Source organism: Phaenicophaeus curvirostris, chromosome 15, assembly GCF_032191515.1.
Source record: "Phaenicophaeus curvirostris isolate KB17595 chromosome 15, BPBGC_Pcur_1.0, whole genome shotgun sequence".
NCBI classification, from domain to species: Eukaryota; Metazoa; Chordata; class Aves; order Cuculiformes; family Cuculidae; genus Phaenicophaeus; species Phaenicophaeus curvirostris.
This window is the reverse complement of record NC_091406.1, coordinates 13,062,295-13,082,208: the sequence shown is the minus strand read 5'-3', so window position 1 is coordinate 13,082,208 and position 19,914 is coordinate 13,062,295. Positions and strand designations below refer to the sequence as shown.

At 41.6% G+C, this 19,914-nt stretch overlaps 2 protein-coding genes across 2 annotated transcripts; one reads left to right on the top strand and one right to left on the bottom strand.

The window, feature by feature from the left end:
* The first annotated feature begins 173 nt into the window (after positions 1-173).
* Positions 174-4,823, top strand: NUDCD2 (NudC domain containing 2). The gene is made up of 4 exons (XM_069869082.1): positions 174-386; positions 2,179-2,227; positions 3,060-3,211; positions 4,112-4,823. Exons 1-4 carry the CDS (start codon positions 198-200, stop codon positions 4,193-4,195), a joined length of 474 nt encoding a protein of 157 aa, XP_069725183.1. The 5' UTR covers positions 174-197; the 3' UTR covers positions 4,196-4,823.
* Positions 4,824-5,042: 219 nt separating this feature from the next.
* CCNG1 (cyclin G1) lies at positions 5,043-10,419 on the bottom strand. The gene is made up of 7 exons (XM_069869080.1): positions 10,309-10,419; positions 9,815-10,078; positions 8,424-8,677; positions 7,743-7,821; positions 7,564-7,662; positions 7,129-7,323; positions 5,043-6,580 (listed from the first exon to the last, which is right to left on the bottom strand). The coding sequence occupies exons 2-6, from the start codon at positions 10,076-10,078 to the stop codon at positions 7,132-7,134; spliced, it is 888 nt and encodes a 295-aa protein (XP_069725181.1). The 5' UTR covers positions 10,309-10,419; the 3' UTR covers positions 5,043-6,580; positions 7,129-7,131.
* Positions 10,420-19,914: the final 9,495 nt, after the last annotated feature.

The window sequence follows — 19,914 nt, the reverse complement described above, 5'->3', positions numbered from 1 at the left end:
TCGCTTCGTCCCGTAGGCGGGGCTGGGCCGCCTCAGCCGATCGTGTTTTCCCGTGCGGGGCCGCCTCAGCCAATCGCCTCGACCCGAGCGACTCGAAGCAATAATCTCGTGGCGTCTCGGCTCAGTCAATCGCCCGGCCCCGTGCCGGCTCAGCCAATGGGTCTCGGCGCGCGGGGCGGGGCGGGGCTGCGCGGCCCATGTCGGCGCCGTTCGAGGAGCGCAGCGGGCCGGTGCCCTGCGCCACGCCCTGGGGCCGCTGGTACCAGACCCTGGAGGAGGTGTTCATCGAGGTGCAGGTGCCGCCGGGCACCCGCGCCAAGGACGTTAGCTGCAGCCTGCAGAGCCGCCGCATCGCGCTGTCGGTGCGGGGTCGGGAGGTGCTGCAGGTACGGGGAGCGGCGCGGGGCCTGTCGTTCCCTGCTGCAGACGGAGGGGTTTCGGTGGATTCGTAGAGTTACGGATCGGTTTGGGCTGGAGGGGACCTCAAAGCCCATCCAGTGCCCCCCCTGCCGCGGGCAGCGACACCTCCCACTGCATCGGGTTGCTCCCAGCCCCATCCAGGCCGGCCTGGAACCCCTCCAGGGACGGGGCAGCCACCGCTGCTCCGGGCAGCCTGGGCCAGGGCCTCCCCGCCCTCTCAGGAAAAAAAAAAAAAGTTAATTTCTAATCTATATCTCTTACGTTTCAGCTGAAAAACCATTACCCTTTGTTTTGCCTTGGGTAGCCTGGTCCAGTGGGGTGTCCCTGGCGAGCTAGATCTTTCAGGTCCCTTCCAACCCTAACTATTCTGAGGGTGTCCCTGCACTCCCCGATAAACTGTCCCTCCCAGCTTTCCTGTAGTCCCATCAAGTACTGGGGGAAGGCTGCTGCAAGGTCCCCCCGGAGCCTTCTCTTCTCCAGGCTGCTCTCTCAACCTGGCCTTGTATGGGAGCTTTCCCGGATGAAAAGTGAAGTTTATTAGAAACTTTTGTCAAACTGCCAATCTTTTAAAGGCCGTAGGAAAAATAAAGGCAACAGCTTTGCTTGGATTTGCATTGTTTTGTAGTGACTTGGGCAACGCTTAACTGCATAGCTTTGCTTACAGCTTAAAGTCAGAAGGAAATGATCAATGATCTGTACTCGGCACTGGTGAGACCGCTCCTCGAATCCTGTGTTCAGTTCTGGGCCCCTCACCACAAGAAGGATGTTGAGGCTCTGGAGCGAGTCCAGAGAAGAGCAACAAAGCTGGTGAGGGGGCTGGAGAACAGGCCTTATGAGGAGCGGCTGAGAGAGCTGGGGGTGTTTAGCCTGGAGAAGAGGAGGCTGAGGGGAGACCTCATTGCTCTCTACAACTACCTGAAAGGAGGTTGTGGAGAGGAGGGAGCTGGGCTCTTCTCCCAAGTGACAGGGGACAGGACAAGAGGGAATGGCCTCAAGCTCCGCCAGGGGAGGTTTAGGCTGGACATTAGGAAAAAATTCTTCACAGAAAGGGTCACGGGGCACTGGCACAGGCTGCCCAGGGAGGTGGTTGATTCGCCTTCCCTGGAGGTGTTTAAGGCACGGGTGGACGAGGTGCTGAGGGGCATGGTTTAGTGTTGGATAGGAACAGTTGGACTTGATGATCCGAGGGGTCTTTTCCAACCTGGTGATTCTATGAAACTGCCAATCTTTTAAAGGTCATAGGAAAAATAAAGGCAACAGCTTTGCTTCAATTTGCATTGTTTTGTAGTGACTTGGGCAACGCTTAACTACATAGCTTTGCTTACAGCTTAAAGCCAGAAGGAAATGATCAAAAGCAGACTTGCTCTGCCATTGGGAATGAACAATTCTTTCCAGCGTCATGTACGTGTGTTACACCAGGGCTGTGTGTCACCCTTGGCAGAAACACTGGTGTGTTCATGGCGAGTCTGTTAAAGATGGCATTGCCTGCTGACACACACAGGCCCTTCCAGTGATTTGAGATACTGAATCAGTGACAAGCATCGTTACTGAATTAAATGCCTAAAAAAAAAAAAATTGTGTAACAAAAAATAGGTTTTTGGTATTCTGTGTGCAAGTCCATGCTTCTAAGGCCAGATCATCTTGCTCATTTTCAGTAGGAAGCAGGAAGGTAAGTTAGGAGTAAACTTGCACAATTCAATATGAAGTGGACACTGAGCAGGTTTTCCTGGTTTGTAACATTGTGCATGTCTTTTGCAGGGTAAACTTTTTGACTCTACAATAACTGATGAAGGAACATGGACGTTAGGTAATAACCTGCAACTACTATGACACTATAAGGGCAGTAGATCTTCTCAAAACATGCTGCAAAAGTCTTTACACTTTTTTTTTTAATGGGAACGATAACATTCTTCCTTGTACATGGCTTCATAAAAAAGATAATTATTGCCAGACAAAGGAACTGACGTAGTTCCTTTCATTAGGAAGGCCCTAGACATTAAACATGAAAACTACAAGTGTAAACGAGCATTGTGAAGCCTCCCCTTTTCTAGTATGGGAATAATCTTCCAAATACACTTTATATTGCTGGTTTTGTTCAATGAAGTGAAACTAAACCTTCTACATGTTTACTTTGAAATGTACTTCCAATATGTTGTCTGGGCACAGAGGCATTTATTCAAATAAACTGATTATACCTCCATACGTGCCTAAAACTTACTTCTGATTTTATTGGTAATAACTCTCTTTAAAGCCTTACCTCAGATCTCTCATTATTGTCTTGGCTGAGTTGTATATATTAATAGATTAGATCTTTGTTGTGAACTTCTCTGAAAGTTTAGTTTACGTTTGCAATAGAAGTACTTTAGACATGTCCTTTTAATCCCTTGAAACAGCTTCAGCATTTTACAGGCCAGGAAGGGGAGAGGAGGCTGTATAGCCTATCTTTGCTTCAGGTTTTCTGTTTCTTGTTTATTTATTTTTCCAATAACCCTGCTGACATTGCCATTAGGAATTTAAATTACCTCATGGAAAAAGTTCTATGCTTGTAAATGGTGAATTCACCAAAACAAAAAAAACCCTTAACTGGCACATAGGACTGAGTTTAACAGTTAGTTTCTGTGTCCGTTTTCATTCAACAGAAGACAGGAAGCTGATTAGAATTGTTCTAATGAAGACAAATAGAGATGCTGGAAATTGTTGGACGTCTCTGTTAGAAAACGAATACGCCGCTGATCCTTGGGTGCAGGATCAGATGCAAAGGAAACTGACACTGGAGCGATTCCAGAGAGAGGCAAGTTAAAGACCATAATTGCTCCTTACATTTTGTGTTTGCACACCGAGGTTATAGCTATGAAAGCTGAGCAAAATAGTTTTGCTGTAAAGTGCCATGGGAACACAAACTTTAGTTCAGTATTTATGTGAAGCTTAGAAGTCTTTCTCAGTGTACTTTCAAGAGGCTCTCTGTAGCCTGTGTGAAAGTTTTCTGAGAAGTTCAGTTGCGGGTATTGCTATTTAGGCTTTGTTACACAAAACAACTTTTCATTCAAGTTAGGCTACATACAGTTTCTATTATTAGCTAGAATTAAGGCATAGCCATATTTACAGCAAACTTGTAATGTCAAGCTCTATAGAACATGTTTGTTTACAACCTCAAATTGTGAAGAATAGTTAGCTGGAAAATGTTTCCCTTGTGATTGCTTACATTGGTTTGCTACACCTTTAACGCACAACTCTTGCTCTGTGTGTCTGCAGAACTGTACAATTAGAACTTATTATTTAACAGATGAACTTGTTAGCCAGTATGGCAGGTACTTAGATCTTCAAATAACAATTTTAAGGGACATCAGAGGCTAGAAATTTTTCTTAAAACTTATCTTATTATTTCCTTATTGGGAGATGTAACTGCTTGCCAAACCGAGAACAGCATGACAAAGTCATTTCAGCAATAGGCAACCTAACTGTGACAATTCACGGTTTATTTGTTTATGTGCTTACCAAGAACTTCATCGCCAGGACAAAGGACAAGTTAGTTGTAACATGTCCTTGTTTGAATGGTGGAATATCAACATAAAAAGTTTTGGGATTTTCGTTTGTTGTTTGTTTGGGGGTTTTGGGTTGGTTGTTTGGGTTTTTTTTTTTTTAATAAGCATTTTTATCAAGAAACTACTCAACTTTTTCTTATCTCTCTCAGAATCCTGGGTTTGACTTCAGCGGGGCAGAAATTTCTGGAAATTACAGCAAAGGAGGACCAGATTTTTCCAGTCTTGAAAAGTAAACTGTTTCGTTATTTGTTGAGAGGAATTACACATTACGCTTAAAGACTGGAATCATGGATCTGGCGAAGACATCAATGATCTCTTCAGCTATCTCTCAGCTGACTATTGCCAAGTAATTACTTGAATGAAAAAAAAGATTTCTTCCAGTAGCATGAACACCAGCTGATGTAAAAGCTGCAATAACTTTCTAATACTAAGGCAGAAGCTATAGAGAAAGGCGTAAACAAAAAATTAACATCTTAAAGCAGAATGTTGGGTAGGGGTTGGGTTTTTTTCCATAAACACTATAGTGAACTAGTCAGTTATGAGTATACCATCCGTTTATGTGAAAATTTCATATTCACCATTGAAAAACAGATCTTGGAAGCATAATACTTAATATTTTCTCTTGCAAGGAGAAGGGTATTGGGATGGTATTGGGATAAGGGGAAGAGACTTCGACCTTCCTGCTATAGCAGCCCTCTGAGAGCTCATTTATTTCATTCCAAAATAATCCTTTAAATAAATAAACCACCACATCTGGCCTGAAATAAGGTTTTGCAGTCGATTGTTGTGTCAAATATAGCACTAATGATCGATACTTGCTACTAGGTAAGTGATACTAGAAAATAAAGAGGTCAAGTTCAAGTCTGCATGTAAATAATTTTACGTGTTAATGTAATATAGCCTCTCAGTACAAGTAATTAAAAATTTTGAAATTAAGAGAATATAATGACTTGAAAGGAATATGAAGTCCCTGTATCTCGCATCTGTTTGTCACCAACATACAGCACAGCTTGTGTTCCAAGTCACATTATAGGTTTCCTACTACGATGTTTTATAAAAAAGGGGAAGGAAGCTACACAATTTAAGCACATTTCAATGTTTAATTGAAAAGTACATATCTTGAGACACGACAACACCATTAGAACTGCACATTGCGTCTTTTCCATCTCTCTCAGCAGGCTGATCACACCTTTTGTTTCAATCATTTATATGTTGCTCAGAGCCCAGCACAATGCACAGATAGCATTATCACTAGCAGATGTAAAACCTCATTCTGTGTTATGCAGTGCAATCATTCCCATGAGTTCATGGGAAGCCTCGATTTGTCCAGTATAGAGCTTTGGTATTAAGTTTGCGCTGAAAGGTTTAACTAGTTTGAGATAGGCAAACCATGTTTTCCCCATCAGCTATTACCATAAAGGGGGAAGGGTTGGTTGGCTAACATCTAAGCCCATACTACTTTCAGAACATTCCCATCTGTCCTTCACCACTAAATCAGTTCATGCAGCCATCAGGTAACAACCTATCGCAAATAGCCTCTGCTCTCCAGTGACACAGAATTCACAAGATTATTGGGAACATACCCCCAACGCCTCTATTCATCTTACGTACAATAATACATTCTTAATATTCACTTCCTTGTTCGCAAGCATGATACTCCTTATGTATTGATCTGATCTTCTTAGAATGAGTTGTATTGTATAAAGCTTACCATTAAAGAGATCGGGGTTGAAGCAGTCTTCAGTGTTAGTCATACTGCCTCTACATACAGGCCAAGAAGAGGCTGTAAAAATTACCTGTTCAGCATCAGCATTTACCTCTTACACAGTCAAACTTCAGCAAACTAGTGTCAGGTCTGGGGCACAGGACCCAGTACTTTCATCCAGCCTTCGTTAGGTATCAAAGCTTTTACACTCTATCAATTTGTAATCACAGTAAACTACACCTCTTACAAGAAGCTACTGATGCTGTGTTAGTGACTATCATATGCAAAGCAATGAAACAAACTCACTCCTCTCTCCCGCTCTATCTACTTGCCATGTTCAGTGGGTATCACACAGCCTAGTTTTTAATGTGTGTCTAGCTAGGAAGGCCAGTGCCTTGTCCAGGGGGAACACATAGACACCAGACTGCCCAAGGTCCCTGCAGCCCAGGTGGAATGACAGGCTTCTGCTATTGTTATCCATATTAGTCTTTAGTTTCTGACATTGCAGCACTGTGCTGCTGTCCAAGTTTTCCTAGTGTCACGCGATCTTTGGAAAGTGAACCAGGTTTTTAGAATTTAACATATAATTCAGCTCCTGCAGTTATAGTAAACCAAGGTTAGACTACACAAGCTGCCCTAAAAACTACAAGGTGTCAACATTGCTTTTGTCAGTGTTGTGGTATTTCACTGAACAGCGGTCTAACACACAAGACTGAAAGCTGATACTGAAGATTGTTGTCATCATCATGAAAAGAACGTATATTTGCTGGAAGAATCTTTTCTCTGAAATTATTTTGTATTCTTTCCATGAGTTGGATTCTTCATTAATAGTATCACGTTTCAGACTTTCTTTCTCTAATATTCACGTGTCTGTTAACAAGGTCACAGGTTCTCTCCTTATTCTGTTGCTTTCCTGTAAAAAAAAACAAACCAAAAAACAAACGAAGACCCATGAACCAAAAGGCTTTCTGGAAGAGCCAAACAATGCATCAGATTTAATGTAGCAAGACAACAAGAAGACAGTTGTTAAAGAAAATACGTAGACTTAGGAATTCAAGTCTAGATTAGGAAGTAGTTCACAGAACCAATAGAGCAAAAACCCAGTAATACAAATAACTTGAACAGGCAGTTATACAAGTAAAACTGTATAAAGCTATTTTAAGTGGTTTAGGTGAACAATTACAAGAAACTCATTCTAATAGGCAACCGTTTTGGATAATTCTTCTGAATCAAGTTTTCTCTGTGCCTTTTCACCGGTTTTACTCTACTTATTAGTTTGAATAAGGTCCCAATGTCTGTAGCACGTGTCTACTTCCACAGCACACCAAAGGATCAGTTCTTTCTCCAATGTTTATGTATTAGGCTTGTCACTTCTTTAGGTACAGCACTGATTCAAGCATGAACATGAGAGTATACTAGCCTCTATGACACGCTTACTACATTTATTCTACAAGGAATTACCTTTTAAGAGCTCATCTCTGGAATTGTAGGGAGGTGCGTTATTTTGTAGTAGCTATGTTTAAGCTGCCGTGCAGTACGTCCAGACACAATCCATTTTAATTTCTGGACGTTTGGTTTGGAACACTTGCTTGAAGAATATTCTGTAAGGCACTTTAACACCAATTCTTTCCAGAAGGTCAAATCTCTGTTGTTTATCTAAACAGCAAGACAGAACCTTGTATGTTAATAAATCATTAAATTCTTATTTCGTACGTGTGTTTTCAGCTTCTTCACATAAGATAGAAAGCCAGAGATCTGAAGACAAATGAAAAGTAATCCCAACTCCAACCAAGCCACAAAAGAAATCAGTATGCCAACAGCCCTCCCTCTGCCCACTGTATAGGCCCTGGCGTGCATTCCTCCTCCTTCATCCCCCAAAACTTTATGTATACATACCTTGGAATGCAACTGCAGAAATTCCAGTGCCTCTGTCAACTCTGTTAGTTTCTGTTCTTCTATTTCTACTGCCAAAATAGCCAGTGCCAAGACAGAAGGCTGGAGAGAGAAAATGTTTTCAAACAGTGCTTTGTTAAGTTTCAGTAATCTAATTGTCTTTGAGCCTTCAGGACATTTACCTTGGCTTTAGAAAACATGATTCTGCAGTGACATGCCTTAAGGTGGGTCTCAAGCCTCTCAAAATTAAGGTATTTTCTCCTGTAATAAAAACAGATGAGCAAATGTAGAGGAAGAATGCAAGCTTGATCAAGGCAGCACCAGCCTGGGAACTCAGAGAAGCAGCTGGAATACTAGCTATCCAAACAAAGGCCTCATTTGTCCCACAAGTTCTAAGGTTACAGACAAACAGGTGTTCAAATGTGCAGTCCTTACGCCAAAAATCAATCATATATAACATTGGAAAGAGTGGCATTGTCAAAACACCCTTACCAACAAAGGATTTCAATGCTTATTAGCAAAAGCAATCTCTTTCTATGCTGGATTTTGTAATCTTTGCTATGAGGCCATATTTAACGCAGCATAAGCAGAGATTCATTATACCATCATTATTGAGCACATTTGGTTTTAGGCTCAGAAAGCAATACTCTTTAGATCACTTCATGCAAACAACATTTAAAAATAAAGTAATACTATACCACAGGTATCCACATTCATGACATTTGCCAATAAAGGGAGAAAGTTTGTGGGTGGTTTTTTTAAGCATTGAAAAGCCACTTAATTGAGTAATTTCCCTTCTTAATTTTCTACATAAGCTTCCTGATCATATGCAGTCATAGCAAAATAAGTATTAGATATTTTACTTTTCACAGCTTAAATTCTCATAAATGAGTGAATGATACAATTGTAGAAATTGGAAGGCTGTTGTAGCTTTGACTTTCCAGGACAGCTTCTCCAATATGATTTTCTCCATTCTCATCATATCAGAAACAGTGAACCTATACTGGCTTATTCGAATTAAGTCCGTGGCTAAGGGAACATTTATCTCTTCTTCCGATGCCTTCACAGCCAAGTAGAAGCAGCTAAGTCCAACACAGCCCAGATGTTTAGGTTGTACCTAAAGAAAAATAAACTGTTTTTACTTTTGAAGAAAAATGCCTTCAATGAGCCATTTCAACATACAAGTACCAAACCAGATGGGCACAAGTGTATTTTAGAAAAAAAGATGGGGGTCAAGGGGAGCTATTGTTTTTTTCAAGATCGAGAAATCAGTCTTTTGTCTGTTTAAATGCCCATCTTTGTTTAGTTAAATGAAAAGGCCATCACAGAGTACAAGTTCTGCTTCATTCATCTAAACAGCAAGACTGCTTAACAATGTTTTTTTGATTGACATAAAATAGGTTTCTTAATGAGTTTCTATAATAGTCTAATCAAGATTTTAGCACTTCAAGTGTTGTACATTTTGGCTTGTACAAAGAAACTGTTGTTTCCACTTTTTTTCTCTATGTATACACGCACATGTATATACATAAACTGACTTATTTTATTCCATAAGCATTACGGTCCCCATTTTTACTGCTTATTTTGGATTCAGAAGTCTTTCAAAACATCATTTTTCTGTCCACTCCGTCCAGCATTCTCGTTTTTGTTTCAACACGCATGGAAAACAACCTTTTGTTCTTGACTCAATAGTACAGTGGAAATCCTGTCACATTAGACAATTAGAAACAGCCCAGGTCAGCATGCCATATATCCACAGCAGAATGAAGTGTTAACCTAAATGTTGTGCCAGATTCTAAGTGCTGAAGAGCATCAAACCTCTTGAAACACACAAGCTTTACACGTACTCTGAAAAAACAGTGAAGTAAAAAGCAATTTCAAGTGTTGCTCTAGACACGTAGCAGACAAGACAAGCTGTCTTCACCAAACCCATCAGTACGGCCTGTATATACAAACTCATGCGCATCCTTAAGCTGAAAATGAAGCCGTGTTCCCCCTCTGCTCCAGAAGGAACAGTTTTCTTAACACCACTAAACTATGATTAAGGAAAACATCTTTTTAGCTCTCATGCAATCAAAAACTCTATAAGGAGCTTAAACTTTAGCTGTCTAAACCCAAAATCATAGAAACATAGAACCACCAGGTTGGAAAAGACCCATCGGATCATAGAGTCCGATGTTATAACTTTTAGTAGAAACAAGTTTACAATGTGAAGAAGCTAATGACCGAGAGCTTAGGCTTTAAAACGCCATACCTTCATTTTCGACAGGAATCTATCTAAGAAATTCACAGCTAGGGAAAACGTCTCTGCGTGGAAGCCAAAGAACTGAGTTAAGCTGAGGAGATCTTTCACTTCGAAGTCTCGCAGCTTGGAGGTCATTCGGAGGCCGTTGTCGTGAGCAGCTTCGACCAGTCTCAGCCCAGAGGCCTTCGGCTGACACCGGAGCTCCTGTTCCGACAGGGCCGAGAGCTGGCATAGGAGCTCCTGGGCTTCAGGGGTTACGAGCGTTTTAATCATCTGTCGGGACAAGCAAAGCTAAGAGCGGCAGCGGAAGGGAGACACCAAAGCCAGGAAGGAAGCGGCCCCTCCTCGGCAGGGCGGCAGCCGCTCCCCGCGGCCCCGAGCGCCTTTCCCAGCCGCAGCAGGAGCGCGGGGCCGGCGGGGGAGCTCCGATTCCCAGCGCCAACCCCCCCGAAACGCCGCCCGCCCCGGTGACCCCCGGGACACGCCCGGCCCGCAGCGCTCACCGCGGCCCCGGCGGGACCCGCGCCGCCACCCGCGGGGAGGAGTCACTGCAGCGCGGTGCCAGGTGCGGCCGGCACCGGCGGACGGCGGCGCAGCTCCATACGGCCGCCGCCCCGCTCCGACCCGCCGCCTCAGCGCGCGTCAGCCCCGCCTCGCGCCCCGCCTCCGCGCCCGTCCCGCCCTTCGTCCCCGCCCTTCGTCCCCGCCCTTCGTCCCCGCCCTTCGTCCCCGCCCTTCGTCCCCGCCCTTCGTCCCCGCCCTTCGTCCCCGCCCTTCGTCCCCGCCCTTCGTCCCCGCCCTTCGTCCCCGCCCTTCGTCCCCGCCCTTCGTCCCCGCCCTTCGTCCCCGCCCTTCGTCCCCGCCCTTCGTCCCCGCCCTTCGTCCCCGCCCTTCGTCCCCGCCCTTCGTCCCCGCCCTTCGTCCCCGCCCTTCGTCCCCGCCCTTCGTCCCCGCCCCGTCCCCGCCTCCCTCCCCCCCTCCCCGCCTCCCTCCCCGCCTCCCTCCCCGCCTCCCTCCCCGCCTCCCTCCCCGCCTCCCGGGCTGCGCGGCGGCCCCGTCTCTGCCCGGGTGGCGTCTTCCCCGGGCACATCACCAAGCGTGTTAAAACGCCTTTCGGTCCCTCGTGATGCCGTGAAAAGCCAAACTCAACAAGCAGTGCCGATCTGATAATCTATCAGGTATTGCTTTAATAAGCAGCGCTGGATACACAAGGCGTAACCCACCTAATGTGTCCAACTATTGAGACTGGTTACACGACTTTTATACTGGTAAAGCAAACGTATCCGTATAGATTCCTGGAAACATGTTACATAACCATTGTTTATCCAGGAACTTTTTATCATGGTTTACTACCCACTCTTGTATGTCACCCACATCACATTTTCTTTGTGTTTTCAGAAGCCTCTGCTGCTCTTCATCCCCTTCCTCACTACATCCTTTTGGTGAGCTCAGGACTGTCCTTTCAAGATTTGATTTGTTCCTTGTTTCAACTAGTAAACAAGCTAAACTCCTCTTATGATCACATTCTTTCTAACTGCGAGGTGGCCAAGATCTGATTCTTATTATTCTTATTATTCCTTAAGCTAAACCTTTCCTTAACGTAATGATTTCCTTCTTTCAATTGGACGTATTTTTGTACAGTCCTGGAAAATCCCAACTAGACGAAGGGTCCAACCAAAGTCTTGCCTAAAGCATCTCGTGTTGATGAGCTTTGCTAGGGATGCAGGAGAACCCTCACCCTCTGGTTTGTTTGCATTGGGCTGGGTGGAATAGCAAACACTTTCTCCTCAGAAATCAGGCAGGTGTCACCGGGCATTTTGGTGAGAGGAAGGTGCTTCTGGTTAGAGTTAATTTGAGATAGTTGTAGGTGTTCAGCTGTGCATAAACTTTGTTTTGTCATTTGAGGTAGGTAGTTACATTACAACATTTGGAAAAGCTATGGTGTTGTTAAAAAACACTTGAAATGGAGTTTAAAATTGTTCTGGGAGCAGAAAACAATCAACTTCTGAACTTGAGGCAAGTAGGGGGAGTTGCTCACTATGGAGACTTCTTGTTCAGGGTGTCTTCGAGGTCCAAGACTTATTTATTTATTTAATAAGTGTTCCATTATCTGTTTGTTTGTTTTGGTTTTTTTATCAAAAGTGAATACCAGTTTTTTTATAAAGGTTTAGAAAAGGCTGAGGGAGGCATTTTACAAACCTGTAATAGATGCTACATCTTTCAAATGGGTTAAAGGTCCTTAAGAATTTGCTTTCCTAAAACTGTTGAGGTGTTATTTCTATTTCAGTTTAGCTTCCAAGCTGTTCTGTGATGATCACTTTCAATCATTTGAAAGGCTTAAAAAGGAGTGAAATGATGTTTGCTGTAGTGCAGGTTTTTTAGGAATGGCAAACCCCTGAGCTTCAGTTGATTTTCTGACTCCACAAAGAAAACATATGTTGATACGTGACTAATAAATGAAGGGGCATGCAGCCCTAAAGTTTTTTTTTTTACCACTTAAATATAGTGATAGTAAACATACATGTATCCTGAAGACAGGGGAAAGTTCTCTAAACTGACACATGGAATCAAACTTCACAATTCAGAAGAATTGTAAAGCAGGTATGTTTATTTCTAGCACTGGGGCACAAGGGGGTTCTCCTTCTAGCCTGCACACTGAGAAACAAGAGAGTCACCTATTTATTGGATTAAGGCATGCATATTCATTAAATTTACTGGAACAGGTGTGTCTATTACGATAATTCCCCAGAATTTATTTACATAGATCTCTTCGCTTTGGCGCACATGCTCTGCCGTCCAGGGGTCTTGGGCAGGGGGCTTCTGGAGGAAGGTTTGCAGTCTTCTTCACGGTCAACTCAACTTTCTTTCTTGCACGTGCTTTTAGACAGCTTGGATACCCTTTCAAGGTTACATCTGGTCCTAGCTATTTCTTCTTCTTCTTATCCTGGCCTTAACAAGTTCTTCTTTTACTTATCATTGCACTAGTCCTTTTTACCTGGCTTAATTGGCCAGGCACAGGCAACAATGTTTATTATTGAGAGCAAAATATGCTTCTGTAAGCAAAATAGCTACCTTAAAACTTAAACAATCAAAGCATTGTTACAAAGCAAGTGAGATGGCTACTTTAAAACTTAAAGTGAAAGTTACTTTAAATTTAAACAAAGCATAGCTAAACATGTTATAATGCCCCTCTTCAGAATCTTGAAAGGGCTTTTAAGCTTTTGGAAATAGTCTCTGGAATTCCAAGATTTCAGTACAGCCCAAGTGATAACTAACCTGAGATGAATGGTTTTCTTTTAGCAGTCTATCACCTTGTCTGTTGTTGAAAAATATTCCTGAATGTCTGGTTGAATGCTTTATTTAGCCTTTAGGCAGCGTTCATCGCACCACTTTTAACTATCTGCACTGACAGTCTACAACTGAACGCACAAGTCAAAGAAGTCATCCTGTGCCCTCTGAGAGAGGATGTTGTCTTGTATCTACGTTTTCTGCTTACGAACGCGTTCGGTTTGCATTTGCTGTAAGCATTATTTTTAAAGTACTTAACGCCTTTCCTTAAAAATGGAGGGAGGACAAGTTGCACTTTAACTGGTGGCAAATTACAAGCAGCCAACACCTGTTCCAGGCAGTATTTCACCCTCCCTTACAGCACAGCATTTTCTTTTTAATAATCAGACCATTAGAGCTCACCACGTTTGCCAGGAGTAGAGGACAGGATGAGTTTAAAGCCCTTTGGACTAAAATTAGCATAATAGTTGTGAAACAAGCGAACAAAAAAGGCATGTATCCACTCACATCAGACAGTTGAGCTGACAGACGTGGTAGATAATACTGTAAGTATTCAAAACTAAGTACTTTTGTTAGTCGAGGTAAATCTGTAGTTGCAATCAACAAGGAACCAGTGAGCATAAATGCTGGTCCCTTCTCCCACAAAGAGCACTGTGCCTTTTTTCACAAGTACGTCTTTGCATTACAGCTATGAGAAACTGCAGTTGTTTTCATTACCTTGAGGTACCGAGCAGATTGGTTGGAAAATAAAAATTAGTTGTAAGAGATTTTTGTTAAGCAATAATTGTTCCTATGTGCGCGGTTTTTATTGTTTAGACATATTGGCTAAATACTGGTTAGATTATTGTGTTTTCACCAAAAGTTAGACTCGCCAAAGCAACAGTCCGCCTGCGTTACTGTAGATACTGAGATCCGAACTCGATTTTAACAGCACTTGGCTCATCCTCCCCCTTTCGGTGTTAATAGTTGTCATTACCAGCTTTCATCGATCCATTGTCACACAAGCAGAATAAGACGAGGGTGTTCCTGGGAAGCCTCTGAAGTTGTGTTCCGTCATTTGAAGGAGTATGAGTCTAAATCACAGACTGTTGAATGCATTAATCAGCTTTATCATCTTATTAACTTAGCATATGCATCAAAAACTGTATTCATCCTACTCTTCTCCCATTGTACTTCTTACTGATTTATTATGGGTTTATTTTATTCTTCCTATGACTTACCTTTTGAAATTAATTGAAGTTGGTTTTATTAGAAGAATCTTTGTATTTCAGAAGGCTAGAGCGAATAAAAAAGAAGGCAAAAGCAGAAGCATGGTTAGAGATGCAGAGAATTTTGAAGAAAAAATGTTTTGCATAGTAAGTGCTTAGTTTTCTAGAAGGCTCCATGGAAATCAGTATGATGGCACTTGTGGGAGCTTTTGGATGTGAAGGTGGAGTAACTAAATTAACGGGTATGCCTTTACCCTCTAAAGCACCATTCACTTGCATAGAATCTAACTTCTGGTTTTCCACTTATTGTCTATTTACTTCTCTTCCTCAGACCTTTGCTAACTACTGGTAGAGTGAATCCATCTAAAAATCACTGGTTTGACCCTCATTATTATGACCTTCATTTATATGTGTATTAAGCAAGAAGAAGTAATTTGCTCAAAAAAGAGGGTGGAAGCATCAATCTTCAATCTTATGCCACAGCCCTTCTAAAAGAAAATGAATTGGCTTTCTGTGATACAAACTCTTAACTATAAATCAATCTGTTGCTACTCTATGAGATTTCTGTATAATTGCCTATGAATGCAAAATTAAGTACTTCTAAGCATTTGCAGATGCAGAATATCAGAGATAAAAATTGTAGTAAATCAGATCTCATGAATATGCATATTTTGTTGCCAGTAAGTAATCTGAGTTATCTAAATTAAAATTCAGAATTATGTATTGGAAAGGAAGTGTTCTCCTTTTTTTTTTTTTTAAGATTTGGAAAACATTTGCTGTAGTCTTCCCATCATTATTATGCACATAATAATCATGTGAAATAAATGATACTACTTTTAATGCTACTTGTTTTAAATAGGTTTTATTTCTTAAACTGCTGTTAAAAATAGATTGAGAACTCCAGAGAGTGGTGGGCTGTGGAGGTGGTGGGAAGCCAGTGACAACACGCCAAGCCCCTCACCTATTTTGTGTTTTTACAGCAAAGATTTCAGACTGAAGCGACAGTAAGGAAAAACAATATATGTTACTGAAATGTAATGCATAGGTTTTCGTTTAAAAACATTCCTAGGGCTTAGAAACTTAGTGAGGGGAAGCCCAGAACACCTTTATCAATGTATGTCATTAACACCCCTCGTGCAGTGCCTAGGCTGCTGTTAGCCACTTGAGCAGCAGCTGTGTCAAATTTCTTGCTCTAAGATGTCAGACACTGTGCTGAAACAAGTGCACACACTCTCTCTGTTATGTAGTCTGCTCTGTGTGGGTAGAAGACCCTACAAGAGTGTGGCAGCAACGAGGGCACCAGAAACTTATTCCATGTGTTGCAGCTGCTCATTAGTCCTTCTGGCAGATGTGAGGTAAAGGGTTAGGACTGGATAGTTTAAGATGTTATATCTCTGCTAGATGTTTATTCTACCTTTTTGGTGGTTATCATGCCTGAAGCAAGAACATCAGGTTTGCTTGTGAATGGGTCTGATGGCTGAAGGCACTTTTGTCCAGTATACATGGCTGTGCCAGGCTGAGGAGCATACTAGTCCTAGGACAGCTACTGTGTTTGGTGTTGATCCTGCCTTAGAAGCAGAGTGGATAGTTGTGGGAGTGACATCTTCACCTGTTGTCTGTTTAATCTGTGTCTGTATGTCCTTTGGAAAGCTGCGTAAATGTCTTTTTAATGCCTTCTGCCAGAGTCAGAGTATTGGGAGTTCTTAATTACCTGAATCAGCCTCACCTGGGACTTCCACCCACACTCCATGCCCAGGGCTCAAGGAGCCTCAGTTAAACTGAGAGCTATGATCTAGGAAGGACTGTGGTCTGGTTTGTTTTCTGCTTGTTTAGGCTCGTTGATTGGACTTCCGTGGTTGAAGGTGAATTTGTCGCATCAGTTCTCATTTGTTTGGGAATTACAGAACTGTTAGTGTAGGCTGTGGCTGTCACTAGACTGACTTTGCTTTCTGCTCTGTGGTGGTGTCTTTGGTAAGGTCAAGCTCTTTTTTTGCCAGGGTTGTTTTCTGATTCTGGTTAGTCTTTTCTGGTTCTTTCATCTTTATGGAGTTATCCTCAAAACTTTTGTCATAATGTAGTACCTGTAAACAATCAAAAATGTACAGAAAAGATTGTGGGGCAGAGGAAGAAACTGTTTGAAAGCATTCTCCTTGCCGTACTCTACAAAATCAAGCTAATACCCTGGCAGTACTGTTCAGGGGAATTCACCTGGATTTGTGTTGCAAAGATTAGGTGCTCTCTGAAACACTGGAATGGAACACATTGAAATGTGGGGTTAAGTTTCCCATCATTCACTCTTCTCAGTCCTGAGCTGTTTTTTCCACACCACCCCTGGAATCTGATTTCAAGGCCATTTTTGGTTTTGTTAATAAATGCTTCGATTTCAATATCGAGTAACATTTATAGTTTAAGCTTTTTTCTCTGGCTCTAGTTCCATCCAACCTTGAGCTATTAACTCAGATGTATTTGCAAATAAATGAAGTCTGTCCTGAAGTAATTAAGCTTTTTGATTGAGAAATGTAACTACCTAATGATTCTGATGCAAATTGCTTTAACTACCTTTAAAATTAAGGGATTGACAGTGTGTTTCCACACCAATGTGTTGGCTCTTTTCCGTGATTGCAGGCAAATGGCCTGTCTTGGTCTAGCTTCAGCAATTATGTGGCAAGTTAGACTGGGGAGCAGTTTTAGTTGAAGCCTTTTTTTTTTTATTTTTCCCTAAATAATTTTATTAAAGCAACAACAGAACAGTATCCTTAAGGGCTATAAATGTTACGGTTATGAATGTATTTGTTTGATGGAAAGGAAGAATCCTTCCAAGCCAGGCCCATACTGGTACCTTGCTGATCACTGTCCTCGGATAAATCTTGTTGCTGTCTTTCTCAAAAGTGGAGCTCTGTCACACTGTGCAAAGTGTTCCATAAATAATCCGAGTATACATAAGATTCTTTAATGTCAGAGTGGAATAACTCTTTTTCCCAATGCTGCAGGCAAGCGTAATGCATCTTTTTTTTAAGAGGAAATAGTCCTGTTGTTTGTACTGGATTTCCAAGAAAAGAAGGTCTAGTAACTGTTTGTAATTGCTATTGTACTTTACCCTGAATGAGTTAAGTAGTCCAGGTAGTAGTTAAAACAAGGGCTGAATATCATTTTCCAAACCATAGGCTTGGAGTGCAGCAACTTGCAAGTCACTCAGTGTCTGTGCTCTTGTGGGGGCTCAGTGGTTAGTACACAGCTCAGAACGTGAAGCATAAGGATATTTCCATGGTGTTCAGAGCTACATCCTTCTTTTCAAAAGCTGTTTTAGGAGAAAAATGGCCTGTTTTTCACAAAGGCAAGCTATGATTAAAGGACAGGCTGCTTTCCTGATGGACTCTTTTGGTTTAGTAGGGGAGATTTTCAGATAACCTAATGAAGCGGATTTTGTTCTTGCAGTGGGAAACCATAGCAACCTGCCACTTTAGAATGCATGGTATATAATCTATCTGTCCTTCAGATAGTATTTTGCTGTCCAGAAATAGTCATCGGTTCCTAATGTGTGAATGTACAATGTCAGACGAATGTAGCCAGAGTGACAGTGCTATCTCTGAGGTAAACAAGAGCCCTGTTGTGCTGTTTGTCTGGTGCTGCATGTTTTAAAAGCAGGTTCCACAGGAGGGCAACGGAAGTTTATTTTTCTAGTTTTACTTTTCAATAAATACGTTACAGAGATGCTCTTAAATTGGCCATTGAAAGAGCTTGTGGCAGTCCCCTTAGTGCCCACTGTCCCCTGCCATCCGACTCATACATGTCCATACTTATTTCTGGCACACTTTTCTGAAGTGACATTGTTTGGAGTGCAAAGATTTTTGGTCACTGTATTTATTTTTTTTTCATATCGCTTGGTTCAGACACAAATAACTGTAGAAGTACTTGGTAATTGTGTAGTGGGGTTAGTGTCTGGCAACTTGCTTGCAGCTGGCCCAAGCTGCTGGCTGTGCTTGATGAATACACAGAAAGTATCGTTACTTGCTTAAATAAATTAAATGTGTGTGAGCAATTTCACTGACCTCTTTTTGTGTCTTGCCCCCTAAGTTCTGAAAAAAAAAAAGCTGAAATATTTTCTTTAGAAACCAACATTTATTACTGAACAGTTTAATTTTAGCTTAGGAGTCTTAGAATCTGCTGCCGGTTTTAGAGACTGGGCTACCACTCTGGAAAGAGACAACTTAGATCCTTGACCTCGGATTTATTTTCCAGTTTAAATGAATCTGTGCAATGCTCTTTGTGGATATACGTTTTGTGGAATAGAGCCATTTGAAGTGTTTTTTGATAAATCTCATTGTTTGTGACACATCAATTTCTTTAAATTTAATAGTTAACTAAATTTTTCTTGTCACTTATGCCTCCATTTCTGTGCCTTTTCTGACTTTTTTTCTTTCAATCGTATCTGTTAAATAGTAATTTTTATACCCGTACGCCCCCCACCCTCTCATCAACACACCCTACCCACATTTATTTTTCATCTGTCTTTAAGAAGTTATTCCTTATTGTCAACAGTGGAGCATTCCTAAATTATTTGTGTACTCATTAATTTTTGTTCCAATACTTCTTTACATGTGATCTGAATTGAGGTTGTTTCCAGCTTTTGAAATTTTTTTTGGTTGTATACTTGTTACTTGCATGTGTACATAGATGGATTTAGCACTGAAATAACTTGTGAACACTTGTGTCTAAGCAAATGCTGCGAGTTTCTTGTTTTTTGTTTTAGTGCACTGGCAGGTTTTTCTTTGTGTCGTGTTTCGGTATCTAATAAAAATCCCTGTTGTTGGGAGAGGACACTTAACAGTAAAATGAAATGTAAATGATAGTACACGCACTCAGGTCTATAATATCAAAGCTAATAATAAAAACAATTGTGTTGGAAACTAGAACAAGTTAAGAAAGAAATGTCATCTTTTACTTTCTTCCAAATGAGGGCAGTAGTGGCACATGATTTGTATCATCCTTACTCATGTTTAATGTAACACTCCTTAATGAGTGTGAGCTTTGGTATATTTATATTAGCTGTTTCAGTGGATGTGTTGTGGAATTACTTTTGTAAATTCAGAGCTGAGAAATAAGAGACTGTGAAGGAAGATATTTTTATAAAGAGGACTTTCAACTTAACCTCCCACTTGAATGGTTTTTTGAGTTCCGAAGGGAAGAAAATACTGTCATTTGACAAGTACAGCTGGCATATCTGCACTTCAACTTTTCTAGGTTTCCAGGAGATGGTTGAGTTTTACAGGAATTATTTTTTTTTCTTTTCAATACACAGTATTTAATTTTATTGTTCAGTTCAAGACCCACCAAAGTCTATTTGTATGTACTTAAATAGTATGCTTCTGTTAAATCCCCACATGATTGCTTTGCAGCAGCCATCATGGAAGTATTAAAGGAATAATTACTCCTCCCTCTTCCTTAACATAAGACCTGTCATGATTTCCTAACAATCTTTCAGTATTGAGTGTTGTTAGTTTTGTGGGAGATCAGTACATGTTGGTGTAGTGTCTTAGTGAGTGTCAACTTCTGAAGTGTCAGTTCTCTACTGATTGAGGACTTTTTGATATGGTATGTAGTTAAGATTTTGGG